The 22407-nt window shown below is 38.5% G+C and overlaps 1 protein-coding gene and 1 long non-coding RNA gene across 3 annotated transcripts in view; one reads left to right on the top strand and one right to left on the bottom strand.

The window, feature by feature from the left end:
• Tpd52l1 (TPD52 like 1) overlaps positions 1–11911 on the bottom strand; it is a 103690-nt gene extending 91779 nt beyond the window's left edge. The window contains exon 1 of the mRNA XM_074075271.1: positions 11755–11911. Coding sequence (XP_073931372.1) covers positions 11755–11773 — 19 coding nt within the window. The 5' untranslated portion in view covers positions 11774–11911. The remainder of the gene's footprint in view (positions 1–11754) is intronic.
• LOC141423645 (uncharacterized) overlaps positions 1–22407 on the top strand; it is a 155488-nt gene that overhangs the window by 12047 nt on the left and 121034 nt on the right. The window lies entirely within an intron of this gene.

Here is a 22407-nt window from a genome sequence, read left to right on the forward strand (position 1 = left end):
GATATTACAGACAGGGAATGGGGTATAGTGAGGGAAAAAAACGAGACCTCAGAGGCTAAGTTTTAAGCTGCTGAATTTGATATGGAGTTGCCATTAACTGAAATGGTGATGACTTTGGGAGAAGGAGGGATATTTTGGAGGAGGTAGATCAGGCTATCAATATTATACATGTCAAATTCAAGATGATTATTCGTGGCTGGCAGAATGGCTCAAGAGGTAGAGTGCTTGCCTAGCAAGTGTAAGGCCCTGAGTTCAAACCCCAGTATCATCCCCCCACAAAAAAAAGAAAAAAGATGCTTATTCAACATTCATGCAGACATAGCAAGCAGGCAGCCTGAAGTTGAGGGATGAGTTCCAGGCTGGATACATAAACCATGTGTCATGAGGAGATAGCAAGAGGAAAAAGAAAAGAGAAACAGTCCACGGACTGATCTTTGGGTCATGCCAGCAGTTAGAAAAGGAGAAGAGACTTGGGAAGGGGAAAGAAAACAAAGAAACAAAACAGAGTTTAGTGTCCTGGAAATGAAGTGAACAAAGGACTTCCAGAGGAGATAGTGAGCAGGTATACTAAGCAACGGTGATGGTCAACTAAGACAAGCACTGAGGAAGGACTGACCACTGGATTTGGTCTGGGGAGGAACACATAGAAAGAAAGAGAAAGAGGGAAAGAGCAAGCAAGTTGGAAATCAAATTCAAATATCAATGCATGCTAATTCAAAAACAAAATAAATTAAAAAAAACTATTCCATGGGACTATTATGTCTACAGCATATATGACATACAATGGAACATTTATTTTCCCTTAACCTTAGGGAAGGGATAAAAAGAACAGACAAAAATCTGAGGATAGACGCTAACTCTCTGGAGGCAGGCACAGGGCCCTCTGTGAAAGGAGAGGGTTCTGAGAGAAGAGGAGGCCTCTGGTCAAGGGCCTCATGGCTGGAAAAAGGGTATTGAGCCCTTGTGGTGGTTCAGAACACTGGCACTGAATTCTTTGTCTTCCCAAGGTTGCTACTTCAAAATGCAATAGTTTCTATACCTTCATACATTCTGAATTCCTGAGTCATTGCAAGTAGGCATATTTAATGGTGAGTGTCCAAAATAAGGAATGAAGCTACACATAAATAGGTTTTTACTGTTGCCCTCCACTAGCAAAGGGCATAAGAAGTTGGACTTGCATCTAATTGCAATATTTGGGATCAAAAGATATAAAATGATAGTGCTTGATGTCATTGATCTATTTGCCCATACCTCTTAATAAAGGAAATCAGCATTTGCATAATCAAATGAATTTAAGTCGGCACAAAAATAAAACACTGTGACTCCAATTCTTTTCAAATGTAAGTCTGAATCTCTTTTCAGATGTACATTTTACCACTTTACTTCTGTTTACTATTACTCAGCCCCCCTTTGTTTAAATACATCATTTGCTAAGTTTGTATATTTACAAGTAGAAGGTTTATAAATTTCCTATCTGATAGAAACCTGTTATGGTTTGGATATGAAGTGTCCTCCCCAAAATGCTCATGTGTTGGAGGCTTGGTTCGCCAGCAGGTGGCACTACTGGGAAGTGACTAGATCATGAAAGTGCTAACTTCAATAATCGGTCCATTGATGGATTCATACTGAATGGATTATTAGGAGGTAGGGCTTGGTTAGAGGAAGTAGATGGCAGGATATAAGATCACAGGGTATATCTTGTCCCTGCCACTTCCCATTTCTCTTTCTCTCTCTCCCCTTTCTGGGTGCAGCTTTCCTGTGCCATGCCCTCCTGCCATGATGTTTCTGTCTTACCATAGCCCTAAAAGCAATGGAGCCAGCTGACATGGACTAAAACCTCTGAAACTAGCCAGGGGCAGGTGGCTCATGTCTATAATCCTAGCTACTCAGGAGGCAAAGATCAGGAGGATTGTGGTTCAAAGCCAGCCTGGGCAAATAGTTCTCAAGACCCTGTCTTGAAAAAACCTTTCACAAAAAAATTGGGGCAGTGGAATGGCTCAAGGTGAAGGCCCTGAGTTCAAGCCCTACTACTGCAAAAAAAAAAAAAAAAAAAAAAACTCTGAAACTGTGAGCCAAAATAAATCTTTCCTCCTTTTAAATTGTCTCCCTTGGGGATTTTGTCACAGTGACAAAAAGTGACCAACAATGCCAAAACATCTTCTGGAAAGCAGGGGCCAGGTTCTGTGGATTTCTCTTGCACAGTGTGTATGTTAAGCACCGAATGAAGTAATCACTTGCCTTCTGATGGACAAAGGATAGAGAGCCCCTTCACATCTTCTGCATATAGATTTTTTTGAAATCAGCAAAATTATATTTCAAAGACTTCTGAATGTGTGTTATTGTTTCTATATATTTTCTAAATGGTCACAGCAAAAACTACAAGTCCTAATGTTAAGAATATGCTTCCTTTTTTGAGGGACAGTGTTGTTGAGAATAGGCCATGAGAACCTGTTGGAGCTTCTTATAAGTGACTGGAACCATGCCAGATAAATAGTAGGCCAACAATTTTGCTTCTCAATAATGCTTTTCACGTATCAGGTAAAATGTGAGCAAGTGCTGACTACTGAAAGGAATCGGAATATGCTACCCCTAAATAATACCACTTTGCCATAAAACTCTTTTGAGCTGAAGGCATTGGAGTTACTGAAATTTCTTGTCTGCCTAAAATCAAAGCCTTCCCAAAAGAACTTAACTATCCAAAATTCTCCCTGTGAGTAACTCTTTCTTCTTGCTCAGATATGGTATCCACTATCCATTCTCCTAAGGGCTCATTTGTCTTTAAAACGAAAAGTCATTGCTCTCCCAATCTTGCCCTTTCCCTTATTAAGATGACCTATAAACTTCCAAATCCTACCACTCCTTGGAGCATTCAACTTCTTTTTGTGATACCCTGGTGCAAGTAAAATTTCAAAGTGGATAAATTTGTATGTCATTCCTCCTGTTAATCTATCTGCTGTCAGTTTAATGCACAGGTCTTCAGACAATTAACTTGAGGGTAAAGGAAATCTTTTCTTTCCCATAATGCTTACAAGAGTCTGCCAATCATTTAAAATAAACTTTGCAGGTAGTATGGCTATCTTGGAGCTTCCTATTGGAGTCCTGGGATATTTAAAGCTAAATATCAGAGGACAAGACCTATATGCTTTCCTCCTGGCCTGCCCTAACTGTTAAGTAAGGGCAACCATCTTTCCCTGATGTCTTTATGCAGAAATGAATCCATTTGGAAACCAAAATGTTGGGAAATATTTATAGACAATGTTGTTTTTTAGCTCTCATTATTGCTGTTCTGAGCTCATTTATGTGTAGGGGGAAATTAGTGAAAAACCACAAATACCTAACAGCCAGAAACTCTAAAATTGAGAAATCTGAAGAAATCCCACCCACTCCCCTCATCCTAAATTGTCTTTTTCTTTCTAATGAATCAGTTCTGCTTCCTTGATCCCTGTCAAGGTGCTCTTGCTGTTGATTGACAAAAGAAATTTTTCATTGAAAGAAAAGTACATTTTGCAATTTTCAAGGGATTGAAGAGGATTCTATAGTTTAGGTATTTGTCAGGAAAAATGTAATTTGTATAAGATACAAATAACCATAGGTAACTTTAGAGATAACGTATAACACATACATATATTTTCAGTGTATAGTACATTATCTGGCTACAGCAAAGTGCCAGATTTTTGCCTTTTGAGAAAGAAGCAATATGTTGGTTACTAAGGGTATTCTTGCTCATTGTAGTTTTACTCTAGGAATTTCACTTCCTCAGCATCAAATGCAATATTTATAAATGATTCACAACATGAGAAGCTACTTAAAATGTACCTTTCCTTAAGGACCCAAAGCTTCCTTTTAGCCCATTCAAGTGAATTGAACTGTTCTGTTGCCTTCCCTAGTGTCATAACAATAATAATTGATTGCATATATTTTAAATGAATTCTGTTTATTTTGAAAACATTCAATGGAAAGTAGAAATGACAAGCTCACAAATCTACATTTTGCAGTCATCTTTTATGTGCTCTTAATTGCATTATAACTCAGTAAATTCAATAAGTGCCATCAAGGTGTCATTGGGGGAATTCCACAGTAGCACTAATGGTGACCGTATGAACACATGGAGAATAAGTCAAGCTGGTAGAGGCAGACACCTTCTTCTTCAGTTCCCATTTAGACCATGAAATTTTATGACAGAGATCACTAGCATAGCTTAAGTATAAATACTCTGTTCATTTTTTCCCACAATTTTATTAGGTAATTGCTTAAAGTGGGTACTGTGTTAATATGCTTGGAGATAGCTAAGTGAACAAAACATTCATGTAAATAAGTAATTACAATGCTCACGAGGCAATAAAGATCTTTTGGGAGGAGACACTCATTGTAATTAATCCTTTCAGTTAGCACCTAAAGAATATAGATTTCCAGAAACAAGCACAAGATTCTGTAACTTTTATTTATTTATTTATTTATTGGGTGAACACCAAATGCAATAATACATTTGAACCATTCCATATTTGAACTAACTTTTCCTTAAGATTGTTATAAAATTCTATAATACTAGTTAGGTGCCAGTAGCTCACATCTGTAATCCCAGCTACTTAGGAAAGAGAGACCAGGAGGATCATGCTTCAAGGCCAGCCAGAGCAAAATAATTTGGGAGACTCCACCTTCAAAATAACTAGAGCAAAATGTACTTGAGGCATGGCTCAAGCAGTAGAGCAGCTGCTCTGTAAACACAAAGATCCAAGTTCAAACCCCAGACTCACCAAAAAAAAAAAAAAAGAAGAAAAAAAACCCTTCTATAATACTACTTCTAAGAATTACATATTCAGTGACTTTTACAGAACTCTTCATGTTGAAAACAGAACAAAACCAGCTAAGTATGTATAAGTGAGCACCCAACAGCCAGCACCAACTGTCTATATTATGAGGCTTACTCCCAAAAGCCTTAGGGATAATGAGTCATAGCCAAATTCTAGCTCCGAGGCCCTGCCCATGTATGAAATGGATAGTGTAATTAAATGCTGCCTTGAAGAAAAAACAAAACAAAAAAAACTTTTGACCATATTGAATTCAAAGAGAAATTGTTATTTGTAACTTTACACACTGACTACTTATGCAAACCAGTTTAAGGAGATGGTATAGAATAGTATAGAGGTATGAAGCCAAATTCTCTGATTTCAAATCCAGGTCCCAACACTTTCAAGCCATCTGAAATGGAGAAATTGTATAACTACTCTGTCATTCAGATTTCTTATCTGTAAAATAAAAACAACATTACCTTCCTTGTGAGTTTGTTGTACTTATTAAATAATGTGATACGTTTCCTTTTTTTTTAAGTGCATAGCATGGTATCTGGCATTAACACACACACACACACACACACACACACACACACACACACACACACACACACACCTTCAATGTGAAGTAGTTCTAATCAGCACATCAAAAATCCCACTGGGATGAAATATGTCATCTCATCAGTTCTATGTGCTATTACTCATAGGCACGACTCTCAACTCTTTTTTGCTACCCTCCCTGACAAGATGATTCAGGTCAAGTTCTTTTTTTTCCTAACAGATTCTGTTTGTATACCAGGCTGGCCTAGAACTTTCAGTATAGCCCAGGCTGGCTTCCAACTCTTGATCCTCCTGCCTCGACCTCCCAAGAATTGACATTACAGGGCACAAGGATTATTTGGCACAGCTGATCAGTATACACTAAGAGACGGTGGAATATAATGGGTAAGCTTATACTCTAGACTCAAATGGAGCTGGAGTTAAATCTAGTCTTTCTCACTTAAGTTTTCTGATCCTTAGCTTGCCTATCTGTAAAATAAGTTGAAAGTAAAAATATCTACCTGAGAGTATTATGATAAGATTCAATAAAAATAATGCAGACAAAGTTCTTAGCATGTGCTAACAAAAGCAACAACAAATATTTATGAAGTATTTACCATATGCTGGGCATTGTTTCAAGCACCTCACATAAATTAACTAATCAAATACTTATTACAATCCTGGCATATCAGAATTATTATGATCCCACTTTACATATAGGGAAACCAAGGCCCAGAGAAATCAGTAACTTGTTCATAATCCATATGAATTATAACCAAAGGTGGTAGGATTAAAATTGAGACCATTTTTTCCATTGATTTCAGGATTGTAACCTCTGTGGATACCCTGCTCCTCACAGATGTGAATCCTTATTGAATATTTACTACAACTATATTAATCAACAAATATTTGTTGAAACATTTAAGCAAATCAATATTTGCTGAAATATTTATTTACTCTATCTTACTAAGTAGAAAATCTTATCACAGATCAACAAAGTAGACTCTTGCTTATAAGGTTTTTGAAGAAAGCATTCAGAGAATACCTATTCAGAGTACTAAGAAACAAAGTGTCCATTAGGGAAGCTTATTGAAGATAGGTTCCAATAGACTAGAATATTTATCTTTATTATGGTTTGATTTACAAGCATTTGAATTACAAGAGTATATGATTTTCCACAAAAGACTGATTTAACCTAACATACATATCATTATCTACTTTAAAATTTTTTTATCTAGAGGGAAAAAAAAACTATGGAAGATAGTTTTGAAGATAATAGGGATAGTCTTGATACTACTTTTAAAAGTTGTAAGTCAAAATGTGTAACAGCAAATTTCCATAGTTTGAGGTTTCTGATTATATTGCCTAAAATGCAATATAAATTTTAACTATAAAATGCAAAATAAAATTTTTCTTAGGGTAATCTGATCCCTGTAAGGGACTAGACCTGTTGCTCTTTGGCTGGAGAAGGAGGAACTGTTTCATTATTTTGTAACAAAATAGCATACTTTGTCTACAAAGCAAGAATTCATTTTCCATTTAATTGCAATAAAAATGTTACAGTTGCATGCTTCAATTTTTGTTCATATCCTTGTTTATTGTCTTTCATCTATTTTTAATTTATCTTAACTTGCTGTGTTTTATATATCCACATAAATGGAATAAAGTCATTCTTGGAACAAGTTGAGAGTAAATAAATGTTCCATGGGCAAAGTATAAAGGAAGGTAATATGACATTGTCATTTTAATAGGATTTGCAAACAGGAATAATCCAATATTTATTACTTTATGTCATTCATAGACTTTTGAGAATTCGTGGACATTTTGAGAATTTTCCTGGGTTAAATGTTATTGTAGTAGGTTGAATAATGGGCCCCAAAGATGTTAGGTCCTCAGCTCTGGACCCTGTAAATGTTAATTTATATGGAAACATGGTCTTTAAAGATATGGTAAGTAAAAGATCTTGAGATGGGAAAGAGCCTCCATCGCAATCCCAGTTTTCTCTGGGGTTGGGGGAGGAGAGGGAGAGAGAAGAGAGAGAGAGAGAGAAAGAAGAAAGGGAGAGGAGAGACAGAGACAGAAGAGGAGAAAGCAATGTGACCACTGAAGCCAAGACCAAGTGATATGGTCAAAGAATGCTGGCAGCCACCAGAAGCTAGAAGAGGCAAGGAGCAGGTTCTTTCTTAGAACCTTAAGAGGGAGTTCAGACGTTGGCAACTCCGGAACTTTGACACAGTGACAACAGTTTTGGAACCTCTGGTCTCCAGAAACATGAAATAAATTTCTGTTATTTTTAGCTACAATATTTGTGGTAATTTGCAACAGTAGCTACAGGAAACTAACATAGCTATTAATTTGAATATATACAGTGTTGAATGCAGAGATTTCCTTTTATTATTAAAGCCTTTGGGAGATGCAAATGAAGCCATTTCCACTTAGAATAATAAAATATTAAATCATAGCTTAAAAGTATCAGGATGTTTTTATTTTTAACGACTGCCACATTTCAGGAAAAACGTGAATTCCTAACCAAATTCTACTACAGGTTTTCTCTAGTTACTGTGGGGATATGCCCCAATATACCCATCACAAATCAAAAATACCATGAATCAAAAATGCTTTTCATCTGCCTAATTTTCACACATCATGGCTTAGCAACAGTGTCCACTGTAGAGTGTCAGCTGGCTCCCCTTGTGATCATGTGACTGACAGGAGCTAGAGTTGGATGCCACTGTTCAGCATTAGGAGAGGACACTGAGTTAGTCAGTTTCTCATCCTAGTGACAAAATACCTGAGAAAACAACTGGAGGGAGGAAAGATTTATTTTGGCTCTTGATTTCAGAGATTTCAGTCCATGGTTAGCTTGCTCCATTGCTGTGGGCCTGTGGTGAAGCCAACATTAGCATGTGGTAGAGAAAATTGCTTACCTTGTGGTAGCCGGGAAGCAGAGCAAAAGACAGGAAGGGGCTAGAGACCCCTCCCCACATGACCTACTTCTTTCAATCAGAAATCACCTCCCCAAAATGTTGCCAAATTATGGATCCATTGATGAATCAATCCATTGTTTAGGTCTGAGACCTCATGATCCAATCTACCAACTGGGAACAATGAAAGATTTGGGGAACACTATATGTAAACCATATCTAATACCATCTGCGTCATCACAAGCCTGGGAAAAGATAAAAATTCAATGTATTGTACTGAATTTGTATCACTTTTGCACCATTGTGAAATAGAAAAACCTTCAGTGGAGCCATCTTAAGTCAGGGACTGTATGCTTATCAATTATATGAAAGTAGAATTCTCCAGTTCCAATGGAAAACAATTGGAAATGTCCTCCTGTGGGGTTCCCATTCCAGTCTGTTCTCCAGACTCTTCTCACTGAACCACTCTACTCACAATCCCCCTGTCTTCCATCCTACCAGTTCCCTAGAATGTCTTCTTATTGTGCTGGAAGTCATCTATTTCACAAAAACAAAGAACACATTTTTATGCTTTCACTCATGGAAAGTTTCTAGGACCCACTGCTGAAGTATAAGTGCAAATAATGTCATAGTACCTGCCTAGAACAAGGGGACATGTAGTCAGTACATACCTGCTTAACTGCATACATCTATGTTTGTCTTTAGATTAAGAGATGAATAGAGGTAGAAAGAAAAACCATTCCCATTCCAGATAGAATCTAAGAGACAAACAGCCATTTAGTTTGCCCCACCCATAAAAGTTCCATCCTCATGACTACGAGGGGAAGGGGAAGAGGGCCAAAGGGCAGCTAGAGAGGTAGGTAGGCCTTAAGTTTTATCTGTCCTCTAAAAGTCATAGGGTCTGAGTGGAAAAACCACTCACAGTATTAGCTTTGCTACTCATTACCTGTTTGGCAGTAAACAAGGAACTCTACCCACTTCATGGGATACTGTGCACATGAAATGAGTCAATGCAGATAAAGAACTGAGAATAGAGACAGGGACACAATAAACAACCTGAGCTATTCTGATTATAGTCTACTAGGCTTAAAGTCTTTTATGCCCTCACCATACTCTGTGGACCTCTTTCCTACTGTTAACATGTGGCAATTTGACATTTTAATTTATTATCTAACTAGCAAGTTAATGTCTGTCTCTTCCTCTACTGTAAGTTTCATGTAGCAAAAGTCAAGTTCATTTTTGCTCTTCCTAGCACGGTGCTTGGAAAGGAAAACACTGAAATATTTGCTCACAAGCCAAGCAAACCAGTGACAACAGTGGTTTCCCATCTGTAGTTTCAGATGTTTTTGGAATGTGCGTGAACTTTTTTTTATTTACACAAGTTCTTCTCCAACCTCATCAAATAACAGAATTGCCTGGGAAGCTTTCAAGTATACCTATGATTGTTCTCCAGGGATTCCAGGAATCTAGTTTGGTTGATATGGGGTTGGCCAGTGTTAGTCCACTTGGCTCTCCAAATGTATCTGAGCAAACATATTTGGAAAAGAAAATTGTCTGAACATGTGCAGACTTTTTCCCATTATCATCATTTCCTAAAGAATACAATATAATGGCTATTTACACGACATTTTCATCAAATTCGGTATTATAAGTAATCTAGAGACCAAAGTATACAGGAATATGTGTGTAGTCTATCAAATACTATACCATTTTACACAGAGACTTGAGCATCCTTGGATTTTGGTATCTTCGAGAGGGGGGGGTTCCTAGAACCTTATGGAGGGATAAATGTATTTATGACTCTTCAAATAAATCTAATCTGCAAGTCAAGATGGAAAGCTCCACTGTTGTTCCCACCTGCTTCAGTTCAGGTGTGAAGGCTTCCAACTGGACCTTGACTTTTGAATTTGACCAATATCGAAGAGGCTCTGCTGAACCCTCTCCAAGGCCCATCTATGTACATCCTTGTATTATACAGTTTTAGCAAAGAAGTTTGCTAAATCAGTTTAGCCAGACCACTATGGCTCATCTTCCAAACCTGATCATTCCCTATACCTGGTCGGGCTCCTCATCCTATATCCCACTCCCTATGTGTGACAACACTGGCTTGCCTTCAGGAAGAATCCTGTTTAACCAGCAGTCTCCTGACCCTGGGGTTCTCCCTTAGTAGTTTTCCATCCAGTGACCCCACACTGGACCAATGACCCCATGGCTCATTGGCTATACATTTTCACTTGTACATGCCCTATTTGAAATTGAGCCCAATCTCTTTCGTTGCTTTGCACTGGGTTCCTACAATTATTTCCACTGTCCCAAAATCTTCCTTAAAGTGCCACAAAATCACTGAATAACTGTTTCTTTAACAGCTACAACTTCTACCTTTGGCTGAATTCTCCTTTTCTATTTAGATAATAGGGGGAAATACTGGAAGCGGTGGCTTTCTGGACAAGCTCTTGGCTGAAGGAACCAAGGAGGCTCATTCTGTTCAGACTCTTGTAATCCTGGCAGCAAACCGGTTCGGTGACTCCAGGCCCACACACTGCTGAACCGCTTCTGCCCCTAGATAGGCAGTGCGTGGGGTCATAAACTTCTTTTTTTTTTTTAAACATGCTTTTATTTGTATTAAATGGCATGAAAGAAATCCTTAGGGTGAAGGAATGTGGTCCCGAATGCGTTAAAGTCTGAACTCTACAGCGCATTTCTTATGGGTGTTGCTCTTAAGTCAGTTTTCTTCTTACCTTTCTCTCATTCCATATTCACCCACCTCTGACCCTTGAATGATACTAGAGTTTCCCCAACCCTGGTCCAAGTATGACCTCAAGATAAACCACCCTTCGTGAGGCCAGACCCTGATTCCGCGAAACCCGGACACACATGTCTATCAGTTGGAGGTCAGGAGGCTGGTGACCCTCACTTGGGCTCTGCAGGCTGGTCACCGCGTGGGAAGTCCCTAGCACAGTGGGGACTGAGTCTCTGCGGAGCCACCACCTCATCGCGCGACCCTGTCACTCCCTCTCCCTTCCTCAGTTAGGAACCCAAAGACACGAGCCCACCGCCTGGGTTCCGAAAAGCCACCCTTGCTCTTCACTCCGGGAGGGAGAGGGAAAAAGATCCCGGGCCCTGCACAACAGGTCCTTTGGGCATCCGCCAGATTGAGGACGTGGTTGGGGAGGTGGGGCTGGTTGGGGAGGTGGGGCGGGGTGGGGGGGGGGTTGGAAAGCGGAGAGCGACAGGCTGCGGGAAGAAGTAGCGCATTCCAAGGGCGCATTTCCTTCAGGCTGATCGCCCCACTTATTGATCCCCAGCTCCTCACTCATCCCCATGCCCACAGCAAATCCTGAGTTTGGAGAGCATTATCGCGAAGGCGCGCGTAGGACCGGAGTTCCGGACGCGTAGGATGGCACCAACCCGTTTATACAGCGCAAAGTTAGATAATGCAGGAAACGCGCCTTTATGTGCGTCCCAGGACCTGATCCCAGGGGCGATCGGCGACCACTCACCTTGAGCCTGTGCTTCCATGGTGGCCGACTTCGAACTGAGCGCGGCGGGGACGCACGGGCGCTTAGCAGAGCAGATGGCAGCGGTGCGGGAGCTCGGATCGCAGCTGGCCCGGCTGCTAGCGCCCTCTCCAGGCGCGCGGGTCGCGAGCTTGCGTACGGGGGGCGGGGGCCTGCGGGCCGCCTCCACTGGCCGCTGCTGGTTGCCTCCGCCCCTCCCAGTCCACCTGGTCCACACAGCTCTGCAGACAGCTTGCGGCCGGGCGCCACCTGCCGGCCACCCTGCACAGCCGGCGGAAGGCGTCCCCGGGCTCTGTACAAAATGTCTGGCAAACCAACTGCCCTGAGGTGGCTCTGGGAAAGAGGGAGGGAGCATGGGCTTACATTGCTTCTCCTAAAAATAAGAGTTTGGCTCCTGCAAGCCTTGCGTCCAATGAGATAGTTTGGTTCCTGCAATTTTTTCATCGACTGATCATACCTGTTTTATGTGAGTTTCTGTTTAAAGACAACTAACTTACTATATGTTGTTGATTCATTAACATTGAGCACGCACTGTCAACAGCACCACAACTTGTACCAGAACAAGTTTATGTAATCTGTATATTGTCTCTCTGGGGCACATCACAGTCTTCTTGCCCTGAGAACACTAGACAGCACTGTAATGTCGTTATGCATGGGGGGCATTGTAAACAGAAATTTCTCTCTCTCTCTCTCTCTCTCTCTCTCTCTCTCTCTCTCTCTCTCTCTTTCTCTCTCTCTCTCTCTCTCTCTCTCTCTCTCTCTCTCTCTCTCACACACACACACACACACACACACACACACACACACTGATCTATAGATAGTCCAAATAGTCAAGGGCACTTGGTTTATGATATGACAGCTGAAACATTCATGCTGAGAGTCTCATTTGACCTGGGGGCGGGGGGAACCTGTACTTCTGCTGGGGCCTTCATTCATGACTCCAAATTACAGAGGAAGCACTGGGAGTATTGATTTTGGTGTAACAAATAAATTTTAGTGAGAAGGGGGATTTGCAAATATCCCCCTTTTTACTGCAAACAGTAAAAATTGACTGTATATAGTAGTTTTTAATCCAAAGTCAGTAGGCTGTACTATTGGACTGATGAGACAGTTGTAGAGTGGAAACCCACAGTTCTATGCCAAGGCTTGTCTGACAATGTAATTAGAAAGCCCAGCAAGGAATAAGAATTACCAGCTCAAGTCTTACCTTCCTGTTCTCAGCTGTTATAGAGCTTCCCTTTTTCTCAACATCTACACAAACATCTTCTGTAAAACACAATCTAGTACTTTTTAACCTTTGGTCTACTAAATGTAAATAGTTTGTCATTTTTATGTGTGGGGAGGGTGGTTATTCCCTTTCTTTAAATCAGTGATAAAGTCTGGTAGAGTTAAAGATGGTTATTACATGAAGCCTCCCACAATTCCTGCCACAGAGCCTTAAACAAATCCATAGCTGAGAAAGGACTTATTGAATAAACAATTAAGTAACCAGATTGTGTTCTATCCATGGCCAACTTACTCTCAAAGTACAGACTAATAAATATTAATGGAGCTTTACATTTTTTTCTTGAAAGAAGGTATACTTATGGTTCCCTGGCACTTATGCAAACAAATCAGTGTTTTTATTTGTTTGTATTGTTTTGTTATGCTGATGGGTTTACAGATTTGTAATCCCTGCCATTAAAATAACTCTATAGTGACTTTTGGTGATAGTGACCAGGCATGTGTAAAGTGACTACTAAATCATGTTAGGTCTATTCAGTCTCCCTGGTCTTCTTAACCCTGGAAATTAAACACCAGGTTAGGGTTGACTCCCAGCTGTTAAAATGAGCCAAAAATAGCTCATGAGTTTCCAGCTTGAGTCATCTAACCTTCATCTATACTCTGACTCATTTTTCTGATTTATAAAATTCTAATATTTTTAAAATCATTTTTACAATCATAAAACATGGGTGCTATTCAGAAGCAGTTACTGAATGTCTATGCTGAGATTGCACTGGATTCTAAGAATATAGATAAAGGACACCCACCCTCTCCCCCTCTCCCCAAGAATTCATGGTCTGTCAAGAAGAAAGGATAAACAGATTCTTTAAAAAGCAGTGTGAGATTGTGAGGTCTGTGCCAGAGGTAAGGCCAGCATGCCTGTGTGCACTGAGGGAGGCCTCCTAACTCAGACTGATGAGCGGAAAGGAAGGTTGCTTTGCTTTAGCTGAGTCTTGAAGGATGAAAAATTAGCCAGTGAGTTTTGTTAATCCTCAAATAGTGATTCAGCCCAGGGAGACTACTATTGAAGTCAACACATTATAAAAACAAGAGTTTACAGTTTGTAGCCTTCCTTTTCCTTGTTACTTAAAGTGGTTAATCTTCTTAACTTCTTTAAAGCTTAATCAAACAGCTATCTTATATTCTTCTCTCAGGAGCAGGTGTGAGACCAAGTCAATGAATTCTGGATCACTCAAGAGGTGATCTTTCTTCACAGGTGAGGATGCAATGGCTATCTTCAATGTCCCAAGGGAAGGTGCACTCAACATGCCTGGCCTAAATGAGCTCCAGGTCACTGGTAACATATGGTACCCAGCATGCTCATGGGAGGTGGGCAGGACACAGAAGTATGAGGGAAGAGTAGGAAGGGCAGGTAAAGCATGCTGCTCTGACTCATAGACTTCACTAATACATAGAAAGAGACCAAGGGCTCTGAGGATCCACTAGACTCTCACTCTTAAAATTACTCTGTGCAATCTAACGCAAGTTGCTTAAGCTCTCTGTGCCTGGCTTTCTTCATTTTATGGTGGCATGTTACATGAGATCAAATTTATTAGCTTTTTTAGTGCAGGGCTTCTCTACCTCAGTCCTATGGACATTTCTCTAGATAATTCATTGATGTGTTTTAGGGTGTTTAGGAACATCACTGGCATCTACCCTTTAGAGGCAGCAGTAGTTCCATGGTTGTGATCGTCAAAAATGTCAGCAGAAGTTGCTTTACATTTGCTGGGAGGCAAAATCAGCCCCAGTTGACAACGATGGTTTTACTTCTTTCTTGAAGCCTTTGAATCATTAAGAATAGAAAGTATTACCCTGTGCAATATGGAATGCCTATAGTAAAGGATATCCTCTGAGCCTAGGCAGAATAGGGATTTTTGACCCTTAGTTCCAAGCTACTCTTGGAATCTTTCTGTCTCCTCGTGTCACTCCTTACCTGCTTCCTGAAAGGCCTAGCAGGAAGCTTTGCCTCTTTTCTAAAGAGAGAGAGAAAGGGGAAGAGAAGAATGGCTGATGTGGTTATTGCTCTGTATCTCTACATGAAGAAAGTACTAGATGTTCTCCCTCCCTCATTCCTCTCCCTCTCTTTTCTTTTATTGAATTGAGCAGATCCACATCAGTTTTGCCCTGGGAGGGACATACTTGACCTACAAAGGATTAGTGTTCTTATTTAATCTCTAGTCTTGAGAGATGAACAACAAAGAAAATTGGGAAGATGTCACTTATTTGGGTCTTCGGCTGGGACGTGACACTCAGAGGCAAAGAATATGAGATGCTGGGAGGAAAGGGTGCAAGACTACACCAGTATTTTGCAGTTGACGTTTGTTGCTGTTTTTTTTTTTTTTAATTCCAAAGCGTGTAGTTTGCAAAATTGGTAACTTTCAGGTTGCATGTCTTTTGCTTATTTTAAAGATATATCTCTGCTTAGTTTTTATTGTTATTTTGAAAAATGTTTAACTCAGCAGCACTAAGGAAAGAAAACAAATGTGTCACAACCAAAGTTAAGTTGGTACAGATATGGCAGGGGTAATGGGAACAAGAGATTTCCAAGGGGAGGCCCAAAAGGACAGAACAAAAAGGCAAAGACCTCTATTGCACAGTCCATCACTTGGCTTTTCTAATTTCTTAAAAGATTTTTTACTTTTTTATTCAAAGGTACAATTTCATCACTGCTCCAAGAAGGCTCTTTGCTTATTAGAGAACTACGGTTTCAATGGCTGCCCTTGCAAAGTCTAGCTTTACAGAAATGGATACCACTGTACCATTCTTGTGAAGCAAAAATAGAAAATCAGGGGTTGTCAGATTCCTTTCCAAACACAAATGTGCATTTCTGGATTTATTGCATACATGTGACATTGAAAAATCAGAAAAGGTTAAGTAGCACATCACAAAGATTATTAGCAAGGTCCTTAGGGAAAGTTAAAGGAGCTAAGAAATTTAAGTGATAACTTGATGATATCACACACATCAGATAAATTTCCAATCAGAAAGTCGGCTCTGCTAAGGATTTGACTAGGTGTGCAAATTAGCTTTTAATTTTGCAAACTATAAACCAACATAAAACAATATAAATTTGAATTTGAAATTCTGTATGTTGCCAAGTGTTAAAACATATTGTAGAACAAAAAATAAATTAAACCTATAATTAATAACTACATAAAAGAATCACTTTGGAATTGCACCATTGACCTCAATGCTTCAAATATTCTCTTATTATAGCTTTGGATAACATCCAGCAGAGCAGATGCAATTACAGAGTTGCGTAGAGGAAAACATTTTTATGAGTTCTTTCCCGGATATCTTGTTCTTCTGTGGAGAGTCCTCCTCATGAGTAATTGTTGAAGAACACAGCTCCACTTCTCCTGGAACATTCCTACAAGAAATTTATAAGCAAATTTGGTTGGAAAAATCAGTAAAGCAAGCATATCCCATACGGTACTCAGTACTAACTCAGGAATTATCTACATTCTACATTCATTAATTCATCAAACATATACAATGTAAAAAAAAAGGCCTGAAAATTTTTATTTTGTTGCTCGTGTATACATAGTTGTTTCAGTTAGTTTACTAATTTCAAAACTTTTAGAAAGTTGTTTAAGATAAACAAAAGATGATTATCATGCCTTACTAGTGAAATTTAGTGAAGTGGTTTTACTGAGACTAAGCCAAATTTCTGTATTTCAAAAAAGTATGTAAGAGAGGGTGGCATAGTGGAGAAAAAACACATTTGGCTGGTCTGCAAGTTAAGATGACATAATATAAATTAACAGGAAAAGAACTACTTAAATTTCATCCTATACATGAGAGTCCCACAAAAATATGCAAGTCAAATAAGTGGCCTGGTGATTGAGGTTTACATGTCATCCTCCCCTACAGAAAGGGTACAGGTTTGGGGATTCTGAGGGGTGGTAGGGAAAAATTAAGGGAGGGAAGAGAATGGAAATGTATCTTGAATAAAGTTTTCCCTATTATGCAGATAATTCAGTCTCTCAGGGGATAAAATTGTCTCATACCTTTACTAATGAAAATTTCCTTTATGAATATAAATTTCCTTTACAAAAGGAAAGGTTTAGATTTTATTTTATGCAGTTGAGGAAGAGGTAAAGAGCTTTTCTTGCTTTGACTGGCTATGGATTTCTTTTACCTTAAAATAATCCATATGCCAAGGTGACATATTTTGGGGTGGCATATTCTGATCCATTTAGTCATATTTCAGGATGACACATGGACTTTATCAATAGAAAAGGGACTGAAATCTCTAGACCCTATTAGACCTTATATAGTTATAATCTTAATACCAAAACCTGACAAGAATAGTTCTGTGAAAAATTATGACTACAAGTACAGAAGTCCTAAATTAAATGGGGATAAATCAGATTCTATAGTGTGTTTTGTGCATGTGTGTCTATTAATTTCACAGTCAAGATTGAAAGCAGGAATCCATGGATGGCTCAACTTTAGAAGACATAGTAATGCAAACAATGGAGAACTGAACACAGCTTATACTGCCTCACTAGTGCCAATTGTCAAATTTTCAAGTAAGATAAGAAAGGAAATTACTCAGGCAAAGAGAAAATGAATTTGCATGAAAGGTCAGAAATGCAGAATGGAATAAAAAGCAATAAAAATGGCAAATATGAGTAGTAATGCAAAATAAATATTGACTATATAATGTAATAAAAAATAAAGTCTTGCCAGGTGCTGGTGGCTCATGCCTGTAATCTTAGCTACTCAGGAAGCAGAAATCAGGAGGATCAAGGTTCAAAGCCAGCCTGGGCAGATAGTTCATGCGACTCTATCTTGAAAAAAAATTCACCACAAAAAAGGGCTGTTGGATGAAGAAGAACAAAATGTTATCATTCGCTGGTAAATGGATGGAACTGGAGAACATCATTCTGAGTGAGGTTAGCCTGGCCCAAAAGACCAAAAATCGTATGTTCTCCCTCATATGCAGACATTAGATCAAGGGCAAACACAACAAGGGGATTGGACTTTGGGCACATGATAAAAGCGAGAGCACACAAGGGAGGGGTGAGGATAGGTAAGACACCTAAAAAATTAGCTAGCATTTGTTGCCCTTAACGTAGAGAAACTAAAGCAGATACCTTAAAAGCAACTGAGGCCAATAGGAAAAGGGGACCAGGAACTAGAGAAAAGGTTAGATCAAAAAGAATTAACCTAGAAGGTAACACACATGCACAGGAAATTAATGTGAGTCAACTCCCTGTATAGCTATCCTTATCTCAACCGGCAAAAACACTTGTTCCTTCCTACTATTGCTTATACTCTCTCTTCAACAAAATTAGAGATAAGGGCAAAATAGTTTCTGCCGGGTATTGAGGGGGTGGGGGGGGAGAAGGAGGGGCAGAGTGGGTGGTAAGGGAGGGGGTGGGGGCACGGGGGAGAAATGACCCAAGCCTTGTATACACATATGAATAATAAAACAATAAAAATTAAAAAATTTAAAAAAAGGGCTGTTGGAATGGCTCAAGATGTAAGCCTTGAGTTCAAACCCCAGTACTACAAAAATAAATATATGAATAAATAAATAAATAAAGTCTTGTGAGATGTCAAATGTGGATAGAATTAAAATATACAGCATAAAGACATATATATCAGGTATTAAAGTGTTTTAAGAATCTTGCATTGCCTGAGAAGAGTATAAAACCACCATTTTACATTAGAGTTTTACAAGTCAAGGATGTATAGGTTAGTCATTTGCAAATCAAGACAAATAAACAATTCAATAAAAATGGACAAAGGTAATATGATTCAAGAAGGAAAAACATGAATGGCCAATAAACTGATGAAAAATAATCAAATTCAGTGGAAATCACGAGATATCATGCATATCCATCAATTATAAGAATGAGAAAAATTCAACAACAGCATCCATGGGATGAGGAACTATATGAAGTCTCACCATTGTTGAGATAAACTTGTAAATCAGCACTGGAGAACAATTTGACAATATCTAGTTAAAGCTGAAGATATACATAAGCTTCAACTCATCAAATCCATACCTAGATTGACACTTCAGACTTATAGGATCCCTTGCCCATGTGAACAAGGAGATATGTATAGATACTTATTAATGGATTGGTTGCAATAGTAAATAGCCTAAATGTCCACCAATACAATAATGGATAAATAAATGTTAAATATTTGTGTGAAATGCTGTAAGCAATTGAAATAAGCTCATTAGAATTATAAATATTTCTATAACTAAACATCAAAATATATAATGATTAAAAAGCTACTTGTGGAAGATTGTACTCTTTTTTTAATAAAGTTTGAAAATATGCAAAGCAATGCTTATAATATTAATGGATGAAGGCATATAAGTATCAATAGTATAAAAGAGATCAGGAATGAAACAGAAAATTAAGAATAATATAGAGAAAGGGAGGGGAAGGGGGTTCAAATAGAAGCACACAGGTCTTTAACAATCTCTGTGGCATTTTATTTTAAAAAGCTACACAGCATCAGTAAAAATGTAATATTTGCAAGAACTGAGTAGAGAATACATAAGATTTATGCTCTACACTTTGTGATTTCCGGCATCATTTTTACAGGTCTCATTATTAAATCAAAGTTAAGAGATAGTTGTAGGACTTGAAAGCAGTAGAAGGGACAAGGGTATTTTTGAAAATGGAAAAAAGTAGAGGAACTTGAGAAATGCTTTGAAAATAAAAACAGTTATGTGAGATATTGGATTAGGTGTGAAGGTTGAGGAAAATGAAAGTGAATGGATTTCTCTCAGATTCCAGGCTTGCACAACTGGAGGAGAGGTGATATCACTCACACAGACTCAAAACAAAATCTATACTATCATTGTACATTTACAACAACATGATCCCCTTTGCAAACCCAAGCCGGACATTCTGTGAAGTGTGGTGGGGAGAGTAAATCAGTACAGCCCTTCTGACAGTTAGCCTTGACATTTAGCATTCACTTCATATCTCACTTATGATGATCTACCTAAAATAATTTCTAAGTGTAGATAAAAGAATTTATGCTATAAAATCTATAAATATACTGAGAGTCATCGTCATAAAATATGCCCAAACCACAAACTTCTAACTATGCGTGAATTTGTAAATAAAATAATATGTTTACTCAGAGAAACCTTAAATATTCTTTAAAATTATTACTCCAAGGGCTGAGAGTGTGGCTCAGTGATAAGGCACTTATGTATGAGGCCCTGGGTTCAATTCCCAGCACCAAAAATAAATACAGACTCCAAAAAGAAGATAGTAAAAAGCATATGAGACCATGGAAAATTTTATGACAGGAAGTTCTCCCAATAACAAAACCAAGGGAAAAGCTATATAGAAAAATGTATTTCAACCATGCTTAAGGGCAGAGAGCCTATATTTTTAAAAGATGGATGGAAATATTACATTTTAATAATTGTTTGTGTTAAGAGAGTATGGAGTATTTGGCCTCTGAGTTTCTCCATCTGTCCTTAAATGAACAGATACATATTACTTTTATAATGAGTAAAACACACATTTAAAAACTTAAACTACACTAAGAAATGGAGCACATGTAATTTTGCTTGGACTAAATTGTATTATATATTTAGTCCAAAGTCCAGGAAATTAGGAAGAAAAAACTAGAAATGAGAAAATTTTTTATTAGGAAATTTGAATGAGTTTGGCAAATGAAAACTTCTAAATCTATAATTCAGATAATATACTCCTCTTAAACATCATTTTAGTTTCTAGTTTTCTGCTATCATGAAGAAGAGCTATGAACATTCTTATTCATACATAAATGTGTGACATTTCTGTTAAAACCTATACTTAGAAGTAGTATTGCTGAGTTGAATTGTATGCAAAATTTCAATTTTATGATGTAATTCCAAATTATTTTTAAAATTCTTGCCATTTCCATTCATATTCTCTTAGCAATCATAGCAATTTCTCTTAGTCAGGGTCATGGTTCATAGCTATAACGCCAGTTAATTGAAAGATGGAGACAGAAGGATCTTGAGTATGAGGTCAACCCAGGCAAAGTTAAGCAGACCCTACCTTGAAAACAAACTAAAACTGAAGGGACTGGGGTTGTAGCTCAAGTGGTAGAGTGTTTTCCCATCAAGAAACAGGCCCTGAGTTCAACCACCAATACTGCACAACTACAATGCAACAAAAGCCTTCCTCTTACTACATTTCCTTGCCAACAGGTGAAAATGCTTTGTAAATTGTAAGATCTGTATAAACATAATAGGGTAGTAATATGATCAATATTTGCTCTTGATTATTATTTATAACTGTTCTGCTATGGTTTTGAACTGTAATATCTCCCAAAGGCTTAAATGTTAGAGGCTTGGTCCCCAATGTAGCAATGTTCGAAGGCTGGACTTTGGGGAAGTGCTTGGATCATGAGGGCTCTGACCTCATCAGTGGATTAATTCATTAACGGGTTCATAATTTGATGGGCTAATGGGAGGTGATGCAAACTTTGGAGATGGGACCTAGTTAAAGAGAGTGAGATCTTGGGACTATGCCCTTGCAGGGCTGTACATTGTTCCCAGTCCTTTCCTCTTCATATAGATGAACTAAACATACTTGATTTGCATGCTATTCTGTTGTTCTAATAGAAGTCATTGTTCTTTTGGTTCTCACTAGTGATATTGGTTTTGTTTTATGTTTTGTTGTTTTTGATTTGGTTTCATATTTCTTGAACTCCACCTGCTGATGCTTGTGCCTTAGGAGGAGTAGATGTTCGTGCTGGTGGCGCAGAGAGTGGTAATTAGATTTGTTTCTAACAGGTAACTGAAGATCTGCTTTACATAACAGTTTCAGGCATATAATATATTTTTTTGAAACCTTGTGGCTAGTGCTAATTTAGTCCCCAAACTTACATGGTGGCCAGCCCTTGTGTATATATTCTTAGGAAAACAATTTTAGCTTTCTCCCAGAGATAGCACTATCTGGGGCATTTTTTGATGCACAACTTAGAGTTTATTTGAATATTGTTTAGTTGAGGGTATTGCATTTTTTGAGTCTAAACTTTATGAAGAATAGTCTCCAAACATAATTTGGATTATAAAATTCTTGCTTTAGTAAAAATTCCTTAAACAGTGAAAAAAAAGAGAATAGTCTCCAGCTTAGCTTCTTAATGTTTATGGTTGCAAGACTTTTTTCCCTTATGAATGGAAATAAGAGTCAAAGAAGAAGAAGGAGAAGGAGGAGAAGGAGAAGAAGAAGAAGAAAAGAAGAAAAAGAAGAAGGAAAGAATCTGTGTGGTATGTGGTGGTCTGTAATTCCAGCACTTGGAAGGCTGAGGCAGGAGTACTGGGAGATCAAAACCAGTCTGAGCTACATAGCAAGAACCTGTCACAAAAGAAAAAAAAAGTCTGCATAGACC

Source organism: Castor canadensis, chromosome 1 (assembly GCF_047511655.1).
Source record: "Castor canadensis chromosome 1, mCasCan1.hap1v2, whole genome shotgun sequence".
In the NCBI taxonomy this organism is placed as follows: domain Eukaryota; kingdom Metazoa; phylum Chordata; class Mammalia; order Rodentia; family Castoridae; genus Castor; species Castor canadensis.